Source organism: Acomys minous (genome assembly GCF_964271855.1).
Source record: "Acomys minous genome assembly, chromosome: 13".
Taxonomy (NCBI): Eukaryota; Metazoa; Chordata; class Mammalia; order Rodentia; family Muridae; genus Acomys; species Acomys minous.
In genome coordinates this window covers 18,179,345-18,193,169 of record NC_140495.1, presented here as the reverse complement: position 1 = coordinate 18,193,169, position 13,825 = coordinate 18,179,345, and the positions used below count along the sequence as shown (strand labels likewise).

The 13,825-nt window shown below is 43.4% G+C and overlaps 1 protein-coding gene across 5 annotated transcripts in view; it reads left to right on the top strand.

Moving 5' to 3' along the window:
- Window positions 1–13,825, top strand: part of CPNE4 (copine 4) — a 448,796-nt gene that overhangs the window by 322,636 nt on the left and 112,335 nt on the right. For all 5 annotated transcript variants that reach the window (XM_084754390.1, XM_084754394.1, XM_084754392.1 and 2 more), the window contains 2 exons: window positions 10,428–10,511; window positions 12,033–12,122. In XM_084754390.1, coding sequence (XP_084610516.1) covers window positions 10,428–10,511; window positions 12,033–12,122 — 174 coding nt within the window. The remainder of the gene's footprint in view (window positions 1–10,427; window positions 10,512–12,032; window positions 12,123–13,825) is intronic.

The window sequence follows — 13,825 nt, the reverse complement described above, 5'->3', positions numbered from 1 at the left end:
TTTTCAGGTTTAAACAATTTTGTAACCACTTATGTGGTCAGCAGATACATTCACTGGCTAGAAATCAATGGCTAAAAGCCACTATAAGACAAGTAAGTTCTTGAGTTTTATTATTATAGTGAGTAACACTAAAGTAACTGATTTCTGCATACGTTGAAAAACTGCAGCATGTATATATGGGGGCAGTGGGCTGTATCCAGTTTGTATAGGTCACAGAAAGACCTTAATCCCCAGGCCCTGGTAACTCTGGTAACTTTCAAGTATTTAAACACCACAGGTAAAACATTATTGCTTTCTCTACCTGCCTTCTTTTAAAGATGGCAAATTAAGATTCTGAGATGTGGAATGATTTGCCTAAAGCTACATGTATACACTCAAAGCAAACTAGCAAAACCCCAAAATTAGGGCCAGAGAATGACCCAATAACTGTCCTGATTCATGCCTGAATCTCAGACTGCTCTCAAGAGGTAGAGAGCTGCTGGCTCAGAGAAACAGGAAGCCAGGAGACTGAGGGTGTTCTGGAGGTCTGCAGCTGTCAAAGAGAGGCCTAGCATCCCTCTGCCCTTCCACGGGAATCCCTAAAGTTAAGGCTGTTTCCATAGTAACACTAAGACATGTTTTCTCTCTTCATTCTTACTCTCTCACTCATGAACAATGAAAATTTCCGGAGGGTAAATACATCTCACTGAGTACAGGAGCAGATATGAGAACCCAAGCTCCTCTCCCTCCCATTGAGGTCATTCAATTGATATGTACAAATGTTAAATAATAATCTCCTCACTAATTTTTTTTTTGAATTTGGAAAATACCTTAATTTTTCTGATAAAATGCTATTTTGTTATCTTGTGGGCTTAGTCATTTAAAATATACCAGATGAATATTTTTATGAATATTTTTCAAATGTATGTTTTATAATGTGGTACTAACTAACTAACTCAATCCACATAAAAAGTTTGGGAGACCCCGACAATTAAAAAAAAAAAAAAAAAAGAACTATCAAGACCAAGCGCAACCATTTGAGACCGTTGTCACGAGACTAAGCAGGGTGGGGGTGCTAAGTACTTTAACAAACCACAGTGATAGAGAAGATGTCCATTGTTCTTGGCAGAAAGTCATTTTTTAACTTGCTTTATGCACCTTAGCATATTAGCAGCTATTTACCAAAGGTGCAAATCTTAGAAATCTGACAGGCGTTTGTCATTAAGAGGCAGGATGTAGCCAGGCATGGTGATGCACACCTTTAATCCCAGCACTCGGAAGGCAGAGGCAGGCGGATCTCTGTTGAGTTTGAGGCCAGCCTGGTCTACAAAGCAAGTTCAGGACAGACAAGGCTACTACACAGAGAAACTCTGTCTCAAAAAATAAATAAATAAATAAATAAAATTAAAAATAAAGAAAGAAAAGGAACCAGGATGTAAAATAAATGATAGTTGTGAGAATAACCTACTCATTCAACACAACTCACTTAGTGGAGAGATGGGATTTATAACTTTTTAAATTATATTATCACACATTTATTGTATTTGTAAGCAGTTGGCAATTAGCCTAACAGGTAGGCACACATATGTGCCTATCAGCCACTTTGGAAATTGAAAACTAATAGGATGTTCCTTCTCTCCACTTCCCTGAGAACGTATCCATGCTGGGGTAGAGAAACTGCCTTTCCCACTGGCCTCCACCACATCTGCGAAGGTCGTCACTAAGACTATATTTTAATGCTCCCATGAGGCTAGCTCAATGGAGTGGTAGATGACTAAGCAAATCTGTCTCTAAAATAGAGGTTGTCAAACTTTTCCTGTGAAGGGCCAGATGGGAAGTATTGTAGGCTTTGCAAGCCATATGCTCTCTGTTCCTGCCACTCAGCTGTGTCTTGAGGCATGAAGACAGCCATAAATGAGACACAAATGAACGGGTGTGGCAGTGGTCCAATAAAACTTTATTCATAAACCAGACACAAATGAATAGGGGTGGCAGTGGTCCAATAAAACTTTATTCATAAATGAAATACAAATGAATGGGTGTGGCAGTGGTCCAATAAAACTTTATTCATAAAAACAATGGCTAGAATTGTCTCTCCTGCCACAGTTGGTTGGTCGCTTCCTTAACGTGATATGAAATCTCTAATTGCTGTCTTGTGGTTTCGCTGTTTGAATACGGCTGCCTACGAACTGTGGCGCCCAGTTTGCATAAATATTGAAAAATAATGCTTACTGGGCAGCACCAACACACCAGGGGTCAATATCTAACCCATATCATCCATAAGGTACTGACTGTATTTCCAAAGGTAGGCAATTTTTATTTCTGACTTGCAGACAGAGCACAGGGAGGTTCGCCCACAGTCACAGAGCTAACCAACCATGGAATCTAGACAGGGCAGCCTCTTTCTCCCAGCTCCTCTGCGATCAGTGTTCCACTCCAAAGGATACTGCTGTAGACAAGCACTGCTCATCTTTTGTCTCTATAAAAGCTATACTTTTTAACTGTGTTTACTAAAAACCAGGTTTCTACATGACTTTTTCACGCATGTTTGGTTTTAGCTGGTTCCCCTCTTCCATGTACCCACATATCCCTGCTCCCCTTTCTTCCTCTGTACCTTTTTATCCCTAGTACCCCCCCCTCCAGTATATTGTATTATCCTCTCCATCCCCTCCCCCTTTTCTACAGACTCTTCCTAATTTCCACTCCTTATCCACATTTATTCCCACCAAGATACACACATCTAATGGTCAAAAGCTAGGGGTCACACAGGAAAGAGAACACATGCTGTTTATCTATCTGATCCTCGATTCTTCTGGTAAATATGATGTTTTCTGGTTCCATCCAGTTTCCTCCAAATATCCATGTTTGTTCATTACTGAGCAGAGTCCCATTGTGCTTCTGCTCCTGGTTTTCATTATCTATTCATCAATTGATAAGACATCTGGACTGATTTGATTTCCTTGCTATTGTGAGAAGAACAGATAGAAATATGGATGTGTTCCATATCTCTGTTATAGGATTAGAATATCTTCTTTCCTTTGTCTTAAAAGGACAAATATTTGAATGGTAATCTGATACACATACTCAATGTGTAATGAGCATGTGATGGAAATTACATTTTCAACTTCTCAAACATTTCTTATTGCTATTTGTTGGGAACCTTTTCAGTCTTCCTTTATAGTTACGTTAAAAATACCACAAATTTCATACTCACCCCACACCACTCTAGAGCACTAAAGCTGGTTTCTCCCTGTATTTTCTTTTCTCTACCCTTTTCTGCCCATTTCTTCCTCCTTCCCAGTCTTCAGTGACTATTATTCTACCCCCTCTCTTAAGGGAAGTTCCTTCATACTGGACTACAGATGAAAGTAATGTGGCTGGAGTGCTATTAAATAATCCTCTACAGCAAAACTTGAGTAAACAGCCTGATTCACTCCCCTTCATCACAGAGAACTGTCTCAATGGTCACTTTAATGCAAAGAAAACTTAAGAGTCCAGATGAAGGTGACCAAACCATTGCGCGCCAGGCTGTGATTTAGAAGCTAACTGATATCGGCATGAATCATTTTTGGAACCACTTTTGAGTGGTTTTCTTTCCAGGAATCAAATGCACCTCTAATGAGCCCCATTCTCATATTTGAACAGCTCTCTACAGTGTTTGTGTGCCTTCTGTCTCCCACTGAGAAGTCCCAAAGCCAGCATTTATAAGTTTAACACGTGACAGACACCAGATTCATGTGTGGACAGCTCTTCTTCTCCTCCCACACTGCTAGAGAGCAAGAGTGATGCTCTTCTCACCGTGGGTGGGAAACGGAGGCTGTGAGGTATTAACTCTGTGCTCAGGATCAGCCAGAGTGGACGTGGTGGAGTTTGGATTTGAGAATAATGCTAACTCCACACGGAACGTTTTAGATTTTCAGATGAATGAAGCCAGAAACTGCACGTTACTCCCCTTGGCCCTTTTGCACTCTGCTGCCCTCACAGCATCCTAGTGCTAACCCTTGTCAATGAAAGAAACAGTTCCCATGTGATAGGGATAACAGAGATGGTTTATGATGGAGCTAAATATGAGGGACCAGGGCCTGGGATACAGCTTTAGGTTCTTTCCCCCAAACACCATGCTTCAATGAGGGAGCCATTTCATAGACGTCTTAGAGCAACAGAATTGAAACGGGCATGGAAGAAAACACTTCTCAACCCCATTGTCGGGTACATCAGGCAGGCGAGGCAGTTACAGCAAAGTAGAGGAACTCTGCAACAGGCCCTAGATGCCATCCGACAGCGGTCTTAGCCCTTGATTGATGGAACTAGGACACTGTTCATACGTTCTTAAGGCTCTACCTTATGGTCACAGGAGATGTTAGGCCATGTACAGGGGAGAGCAGGAAGTGACTGGAGAGCAGGAAGTGACTGCTAAAGGGGAACAAGGTCCCTCCAGGATCTGCAACATTCTAACCTCTCCACAGCAGTGAGTTCTAGTAGTCAATCAGCCTTGACAGACACAGCTTCCTTCCAGGAATTCTTATTCATACCCTGAACAGTATTTTTTTTATGAGTAATAAAATAGAAAATTTAAACTTTTGTCCAAGTGAAATTGACAGAATTCTGAGTTATACATAGAATATATCTAGATTTATCAAAACACTGTTGATACTTGGGGAGATTGTAATGTATTCATTTCAACTGTATTGTAGGAAATGTCTGGAATACTTAAGTTGGTTGTCATGCCTTTACTTTCTCTTTCTCTGTCTCCCTGTCTCTGTCTTTCTGTTTCTGTCCGTCTGTCTCTCTGTCTGTCTGTCTCTATCTCTATCTCTGTCTCTCTGTCTCTGTCTCTGTCTGTGTCTCTGTCTCTGTCTCTCTCTGTCTCTGTCTCTGTCTCTCTCTCTCTGTCTCTCTCTCTCTCTCTCTCTCTCTCTCTCTCTCTCTCTGCGTGTGTGTATGTGTGTGTGTGTGTGTGTGTGTGTGTGTGTGTAATAGCTTCTAGGAGTCTATTATCTGCTACTACACTGTGGGTTGTCTCATGGGGACCAAGGTCGTAGGCTTGGTGACAGACACCCTCACTCACCAAACCATCTCACTTGCCTTTAAATTGATTGTTCTGAAGAAAGGGAGTTGTGATATAAGGAGAAGAATTTGTGGTTTTAGTTCTAGCCTTCCCTTTTAATCCTTCTCTAACCTTGTAAAGTCCTTTTCACAAGGTATCCCTTGTACGTCCCTTCATCCCTCGTGTACCCACCTTTCCTCTGTGTACGTGAATTGACTTACTGGAGAGTACAGCATGTCTCTGAAAAGAAAATGCAGCCGCAGCCCCATGAGATTAAGTTGCAGGTGACTTCCAAGAAAACAACAAGGAGATTGTCCTCTTGAGAGAAGGGCCTTTCCTCAACCCAGCGAATCCCACCCATTGTCTCTGGAGAACTTGCCTATGTCACATAAGACCTTTACACTGTGTTGTGTGGCACTGTTCCTGGGGAAACATCATAAGACATCTGCTCATCTCAGCTAGGAAACCATTACAGACCAAAGTCGGACATGGTAGACCAATGCGTTTTATTGGAGTTATTAACAGGAATATGGGTGAGGAGTTATTTACAAAAGAAGAAATGACTCAAAGATAGCTGCATCACCAAAGCCCATGCCAGCATGAATGCCACCTCATGAAAACTGCAAACCTAAAGAGCACTGTACTGTGCAACACACAAGTAGCTCAGCAGGTTGGAGGGAGTCCTTTCCAGGTAGCTCAGCAGGTCTGACACTCAGCTAGACAGCTCCGCTGGTCGCTGCTTCTTCCCGGCTGCTTATCAGGCCTGAGCCTCTTCTTAGCAGCTCAGTTTATCTGAGACCATGTCTCAGCAAACCTCAGTGCTTATATATGCTCTTGGGAATAGAGGGGCCCAGTGAATTGGCTCAATTTCAGGAACTTCCTGAGGCCATTTTGAATTGTTTACTTCCTGAGCTTAACAAGCTTCCCTGCAGAATGGAATATGTCATCTCCCTTTAAAACACTCTTTTATCTCACCTCCCTATAAGCATCTCGTCTTAAGATATTCTGGTCTTTCACTTCCCCTTTAACATCCCATGTTTTAATGAGCCTCCCTCTAAAATGGAAGGTTTTAATCTGGGAGGAAACTTCTATACCATACCCTGGACCACTGAGATAGATTTGAAACTCTGAAGCCTTGAATAAACCTTCAGTTGGTTGCCTTCCACCAGTTTCTCTTTTGTAACATAGTGTTTTTGTTCTCCCGGGATTTCACCCGTGATGTATTTTCATCATATCCCACCACTAAGTCTTCTTGGATTCACCTATCCAGTCCCTCCCCACTGTCTCTAAACATGGGACCACATCCTTAAAGAAAGCTGAGTCTCTGCCTCCTGCTTCCCCAAGCCCTCACTGTCAACAGATCCTCAGCTCAGTGTGAGAGATCGTAAGTCCCTTCCCTCTACGGGCGGAGCCACTGACTGCCTTGATCTTATGCAGGCTTTGTGCGGGCAACCACAGCTGCTGTAAGTTCTTGAGTGTCGAGGTCCTGTGTGCCCTGAAAATGCTGTTTCACTATGGCCCTCCCTGACCTTTGACTCTTACTACCTCCCCTTCCACAATGGTGCTGGAGACATGCGGAGAAGGGTGTGACACAAATGTCCCATTTGCAGCTGAGCACTCCATAGACATTTATTCTCTGTACTCTGGCTGGTTATGAGTTCTGTATTAATCACTATTTCCCAAAGAAACTTCTCCAATTATGTCTGAGAGCTACATTGTTCTATGAACACTCCTCCCCAACCCCTGCCCCAAACTGTATCTTGTCAGGAACACAAGTATCTACTTTCTCCAATGGCTGCCCCACAAACCTTGTCTCATCCCCAAATCACCCTTTTGTTTTCCAGACACACTTATAGCTGGCTCTCATGCGCCTGTCAAGGCATTTGCATCTCAGTCTATTTCTGTGTCTGTACATATCTAGAGATAGTGTTGCCACTGTCTCTTCCTTCTGGGTGTGGACCACATTACTTGTTTCTGTGTGCTGTGCCTATGGGATCCTGTTTTGCCTCTATAAATAGATTACTGGTCCCTCAGGGGATGTTTATGAATTATACTTAAAAATTGCTGACCACAGTGGAAGAGCTCTATCAATTATTTTCCTTTTTCCACTTTATTGAAAAATTGAAACTTTTCTTATTATTGTTACTGAAAAATGGAAAAAGTAGAAAACTATAACATAAAAAAAGAAAGACAGAAAAAAAAAACCATCCATGACTTGGAGTTTGGAATCTGAAGTTGGGCTTGCTCTTTTTTCCCTGTGGTACTCCCTTCCCTTCAGATGGTGAGTGAAAGGGCTGGTTCTTGATTCTCAGGTTCGATGGAGAGGGTTGCAGCAGAGAAAGCAGTTCCCCCACTACTCACCTCCTCTTTCTAGGTTATTCTAGGCCAATGTTTTTACATTTGTATTTACATAATTTTTTCATAAAATATATTTTGATCACATTTTTCCCTGCTCCAATTCCTCCCAGATCCTCCAACTCCACCCCAACTTCATGTTCTCTCTAAATAAATAAAGAAGTAAGCATTTAAAAATGAAAAACAGGATAAACAGAAAAGATTGGTGGGGAGGCCTGGTAGCACTCATAGGAAGGGGAAGCAGACTAACTGGATGAGACCTGATAGGCTGTGATCATATGGTGGGGGAGGAGGTCCCCTTCTGTCAGAGGTCTAGGGGAGGGGAACAGGGTGAAAGAAGGAGGGAGGGGAACAGAAAGATACAAGTGAGGGATAACAATCGGGATGTAATCTGAATAAATTATTTTTTTAAATATACCTAAACAAAATGAAACAAAATACACACACATTTAAAAACAACAACAAACCATTGGGTCTGTTTTGTTTGTGTCAGGTAACTACTCCTGGGCATGGGCCCTGGCCCTGAAGTGTAGTTGGCTGATATTCCAGTGGCAGTCAATTGGAAAAGCTATTATTGATTTTCCCATTGCCAGCATCTATCAATTGCAAATAGCTTCTTGGTTGGGTGGAGAACCCTTTCTACTTGCCCCGTGTTGGGACCCCACCTAGCTTGAACTTGTATAGGTGTGGTGTGTGTGTGCTTCCACAGTCTCTGTGTGTTTAAATGCTTAGGCTGACATTTATGACAGAGTCAGTTGTGCTGTTTTCCTGCTCACTGTCCCTTGGGAGCTCTGTGTTTTCTCTCCAGGATAGCAAAGAGCTAATGAGTATTGGTGGCCTTTGTTGATATAGAGTCAACTTTGCCAGTGCTGTCTTCACCCACCCACCACACACACAGTTAAATTTAGCTGCGGCTTCTGCCCCTCTCCACGTTTATTCTTTCACAGTATTCCTGCTCTAGAAACCTCCTCAAAGCCATTTTTATAGTCAAATTGACCACATTCCTCTTTTCTAAAAAAAAAACCTTGCACATGTATTCATTCTTTCTTTAGCATAAGTCATGTTGATTCTTTTCTTTCTTTCTTTCTTTCTTTCTTTCTTTCTTTCTTTCTTTCTTTCAGATAGGGTCTCTCTGTGTAACCTTGGCTGTCCTGGACTCACTTTGTAGACCAGGCTGGCCTCAAAATCACAGAGATCCTCCTGCCTCTGCCTCTCTGAGTGCTGGGATTAAAGGCGTGAGCCACCTCACCTGGCTTCATGTTGATTCTTACATTTACCTTCCCACCAAACTTGATGGTATTCAGAGAGCACAGCTAGGTACTAGCGTTCCTTGGATCTTAACATTAGCACAGAGGCTTTATGGCCTCCACACACCCTGAAAAGCCTTTGCAGAGCTCAAGCTGAGGAGGACTGGGAAAGGCAGTGATAGGGAAGGGAGTTTGACAGGTAGAAGCCAGAGGGAAACAGTGATGTTGGATGACAGCTTGTTAACTTGTTAACTATTTGGGCAGATACTGATGTAATTCTGTTTTGTCACAGTTTAGATGAGGTGGAGCTGGTAAGTGTGCTATGAGTAAGGCTGTGGCATAGATGGCTTCCTACTCTATACCAAGGGCTTGTGTCTGTCATTCATTCATTCATTCATTCATTCATTCCTATATTCATTCACGCATGTGTTCCTTCAACCAGGTACTACTAAAATGTATACACTATAAAATACCAATAATGTATACACCATGTAAAATACCAAGAAAGTATACACTGTATGAAATACAAAGAAAGTAAACAGTAAATGTGTAAGTGAAAACAAAGCCTAGTTTCCCCCCTTCTGAGAATTTACCAACTACTGGGTAATTATATATATATATATATATGGAGGCTGTAGATTCTGTAGGTTCTGATGCCAGTAAAGAAGCATCTGTTTGTATTGGCTCTTCCTCCCACTAAAAGCACCCATAAGCACTAAAAAGATACAAGGGACATCTGTCTGTGGGTTCTCAGTCAGTCAAGATAGAAGGACCCAGAAACTGAGCAGAGAAGAAAGCCAGCAAGATGCCTCTGGATACTTGGCGCAAGTTTCTCACGCAAGCCTGCTTCCTTAAATAGCATGGCTACAGAGACTGTGACACCTACCAGGAGGCATCTAGGAAAAAACTGAGCAGAAAATTCACTAGACCTATGGGACAGGGAGAGAAAAGCTGGAAGTTCAGGGCCACTAAGAGAACAGGGATGTTGCCCGGGAAGAGTACAGCAATGTGTGGGGCTTCGCCTCTCAAGGCATTCACTAAGTACCAGAAGAAACAGGGAAGGCAAACAGGGACTTAAAGGCAGGAGAGCGTAGAGTGACCGAGGCATGGGGACGACCTCCTCCATCAACACTCTGGCTTCCGGCCAGATGACTCTTAAGGACGCCACCCAAAGAGGGAGAGAAGGACTCCAAAATAGATGGATTCTTTTTATTAAAGACTTCTGAAGAAATCCAACCTCTGAATAGCTTAATCCTGATTAGATTCAAACTCTTTTATAGATGCTGAGGACACCATCTAAAACCTTGGTAATCTTCCTTATGTGGTGCTTATTTAATCAAAATTCACAAACATACCAAGAAGCAAAACTGAACAACAGATAATAGAGTCGGATGTGTAAGTGATCCAGACATCACAGTGGTTGGATATGGCTCTGCAAGAGCCTGATTAGTGTATTTGAGACAACAGATTTCTGACTTCTCAAGGAACTGGCATTTGAATCCATATGTGAAGACTCACTCCTTCAGAGTCCAGCCTAGCAAATAGGTTACAAAGAACTTGGAGTTCAGATGTAGCTCATTCCAGGCTAGGGTGCGTCAAAAGGACAAGATCACAGGGAGCAAGGATGCCCTGCACTGCCTCAAGGCAAGGCCCAGCTTCGGAAAGAAATTGGCAGCTGGCCTCCATACCACAGGAAATCAGAGAGTAGATTATAATAAGTAAGCCTCCCCGTGGTCAGAACTAGATCACATTCAGAAAGAAAGAAGGAAAGTAACCTTAATTCTGTTTATTTATTTTAGGATTTCTTCAGTAAATCCGACCCATTTCTGGAAATTTTCAGGATGAATGATGACGCCACTCAGCAGCTCGTGCATCGAACAGAAGTAAGAAGTGTGTGTTCCGCCTCTGCGGTCAGCAGGGCTGTTGGGAGAAGTGGCCCTGCTCCTTTTTTTTTTTTTTTCTTTTTTTCTTCTTTTTTTTGTAAATAATTTTTAATTTTTAAATTAAAATATAATTATACCATTTTCTCCTTTCCTGCCCTCTCTCCAACCCCTCCCATGTACCCTTTTGCTCTCTCTCCAGTTTGTGACCTTTTTTAAAAATTTGGTGTGATATGGTGTGTGTGTGTGTGTGTGTGTGTGTGTGTGTGTGTGTGCGCGCGCGCGCGTGCGTGCGTATGCGTGTGTGCTTAGTCCATAAAATGTTGCTGTAGGATTTCAGAACTGACCATTTGGTCTTGGAAAACCATTTGAGGGGCTCTTCCCTGAGGAAGACTATTTCTCCAGCTCTCACTGTTATTTGTTTGGCTAAGGTTGGGGCCATAAGATGTCCCCTTCTGTGTTAGCTTACTCTCTGTAGACAGACAGAGAGCTGCGGCCTCCTCTCTCCTCAGCATGGTCCTCTCTACATTTTAGTCTCAGGTTTTAACTCTAATTTTATAATTTTGAAGAAAAGACTTCCCTGTAGATCCAACTTCCCATAACTGACTTTCAACATAGCCAACCAGCAATTTATCCATAATAAATTAGAAATAGTAGGGCCAGCAAAGTGGTTCAGGTAACCTGAGCTTGATCCTCAGAACCCACATAGTGAAAGGAGAAAACTGACTTCTAAAAGTTCTTCTCTTACTTCCACTCATGCTCTGCAACAGGTGGGCAACTGCATGCGCACACGCGTGAGTGCGTGTGTGCATGCTCCCACACGCACAGTAAATGTAGAAGACACCAACCACATTATGAGCTAACATCTCTTCCACTCCCACTGGATGCCTTCTGACCAGAAAGTTCCTACTCTGATGTCTTCTTGTGTGTTTGTGTGGCCCACCAAGTTGAACCAGGACTGCTTGTATGAGTATGGTTGTACGGTTGTTGACTTAAGCATGGACAACTCACCAGGGGCTACAACCACAACCTCAAAGATTCCCCTGACCCCAACCACCATTAACCGCTCATAGCCCCTCAGTGAGGGGTGGCGGTTCCTTAGCAGTACCCCTCCACTCTGGCCAGGACCTTTCCTATGCCGACGCCCTGGGAACGGAATTCATGCCGTAAGACTGATGTTCCTACAGAACTGGGAGCTCCTTTCCCAGGGGTTAGAGCCAGCCTTGCCTCATTGATGTAAAGGAGGCCATCTTCTATATCCACACACTGGGCACTGTCGCTGTCATTATTCAGGCAACAGCACGCCACTGACCGGAGACCTTCTGCCCCACAATGACCCACTTTGTGGCCACTCTTAAAATAGTCACTGCTCTCAAGATCTCATCACATCAAGCTACCTGCGCCAGACACTCGCCCTTTTCCTAAGCACCGCAGTGGCTTCTCAAGTAGTTTTCATGTTGAAGTATAAAAAATGCTGAGCCTCTCCTCTTCTTAATCACTATTCACGTCTCTCTCTCTTCCCAGGTGGTGATGAACAACTTAAGCCCGGCCTGGAAGTCATTCAAAGTATCGGTAAACTCTCTCTGCAGCGGAGACCCAGACCGCAGGCTCAAGGTTAGATCCATATCCCAGAGATGTGAATTTGAAAATGCATTGATCTCACCTTCTTCTCTTCACATGAACACCGACACACACAATTTTCAGTGCCACTTTTGCAACCCCTCTCACCTTTTAGCATCTTAATGGAAGAAAGAAAGAAAGGCTGTTTCTTCTGCCAGAGCTAGTGACAGCTCATACAATAGGCCCAAAATAAACCCTAATGTAGTATGTCAAAAGACAGAGCCTGGGGCCTCTCAGAAACAAAAATGTGGTGATAACTTCAGTGCATAATTGGAAGTTTCTGGAAGGAAAATATTTCTGCATCAAGTGTCTATTGTTATATACTGTGTTGCTTGCCCTGCCTCCAAGTGTGGTGGTTTGAAATGGTAAATATGTTTAGCTTATAACTCTGTTCATTGGCAAACTGGGTTGGGCCAGTTCTAGGTGGTTCTTAAACTGGGCCTGCCTGACTTGCTAGGCATTCGTGGTCTGCTGCCCATGAACAAGGTGACTTCCAAGGGTCATCGGGCTGTTGTATGCCGTGGTGGTGGGGTGGGTGGAGTCTAAGCTCTCCTCATCATGCATTCTAGCTTAGGCTTTTATGTGTAGTAACTGTGGGTTCCCAGAGGCCAAAACAGAAGCCGCGAGGCCTCTGAGTACAAGGTTAAGAGTTCAGTTATTTCCTTCACAGCCCAGAAGCCTAAGCATGCCTATTCCAGATCCAAACACAATGGATTCTGCCTCTCCATGGGAGGAATTGCAAAGTATTGTTTTAATCTACCACAAATGCCTTGAGCGCTATGGGAATATAGAAATGGGGAGGTGGGGGTGGGGGTGGGTCATGCACTGAAAGGGTCAGGGGTCATGAGAGGGAGACAACAGACTGAAAAGCAAAAATTTGTTCCTGGAGACCCTTGCTGTGGTCAGTGGGCTGGTCTGCCTTTGACCTTCGAAGCATAAGGCGTTCCATTGCTAATGCCACAGAGCTGACTCTATCCACTCGGGGATGATTAACTCATTGGGCACAAAGTGCCTATGAGCCAGAAGTCCAGTTGATTAACATGGTTGTCAAGCAGATTCAGGGTCCCGTCAGCTTCCCCAGGGCAAACCAGGAAGAAGACAGATGTCCGAAGGTTGAATGATAAACTGAACCTGAGGGCACAGGAAGGGATGCTGGGTAACTCAGGCATTCAATGGCTTCAGATTCTGAAGGTCAAAAGCATCCTCCTCCACATGTGGCTAAAAGGAATGGTCCGCTCACCACGCAGAATCAACACTCATGTTGCCCTTCAGCAGGCTCATTTTCATAAAATTGTGAGATGGGCACTGTCTTGATGTCTTTCCTGTTGCTGTGATTTTTTTTTAAAAAATGCTTTTAACAAAAAGGAACTTAAGGGAGAAAATGTTTATTTTAGCTCACAGCTCCAGGCTACGTACAGTCCATCTTGTTGAGGAGTTAAGGCATCAGGTACGTGAAGCAGCTGGTCGCATTGCATCTGCAGTCAGAAGGCAGTAGAGGCACGCATGCCCAGCTCACTTCCTCACTCGTACAGTTCAGGTTCATCCACAATTAAAATGGCTCTTCCAATAATCTTCCAAAGGACTGCCTGGGGCGGTCATATCCCAGTTGATCCTCAGCTTTGTCTAGTTGATAGCTAACACTAGCCATCGTAGGTACTTCTGCCATTTGCCTTTGTCTCTGTGGTCCCCTCACCCCA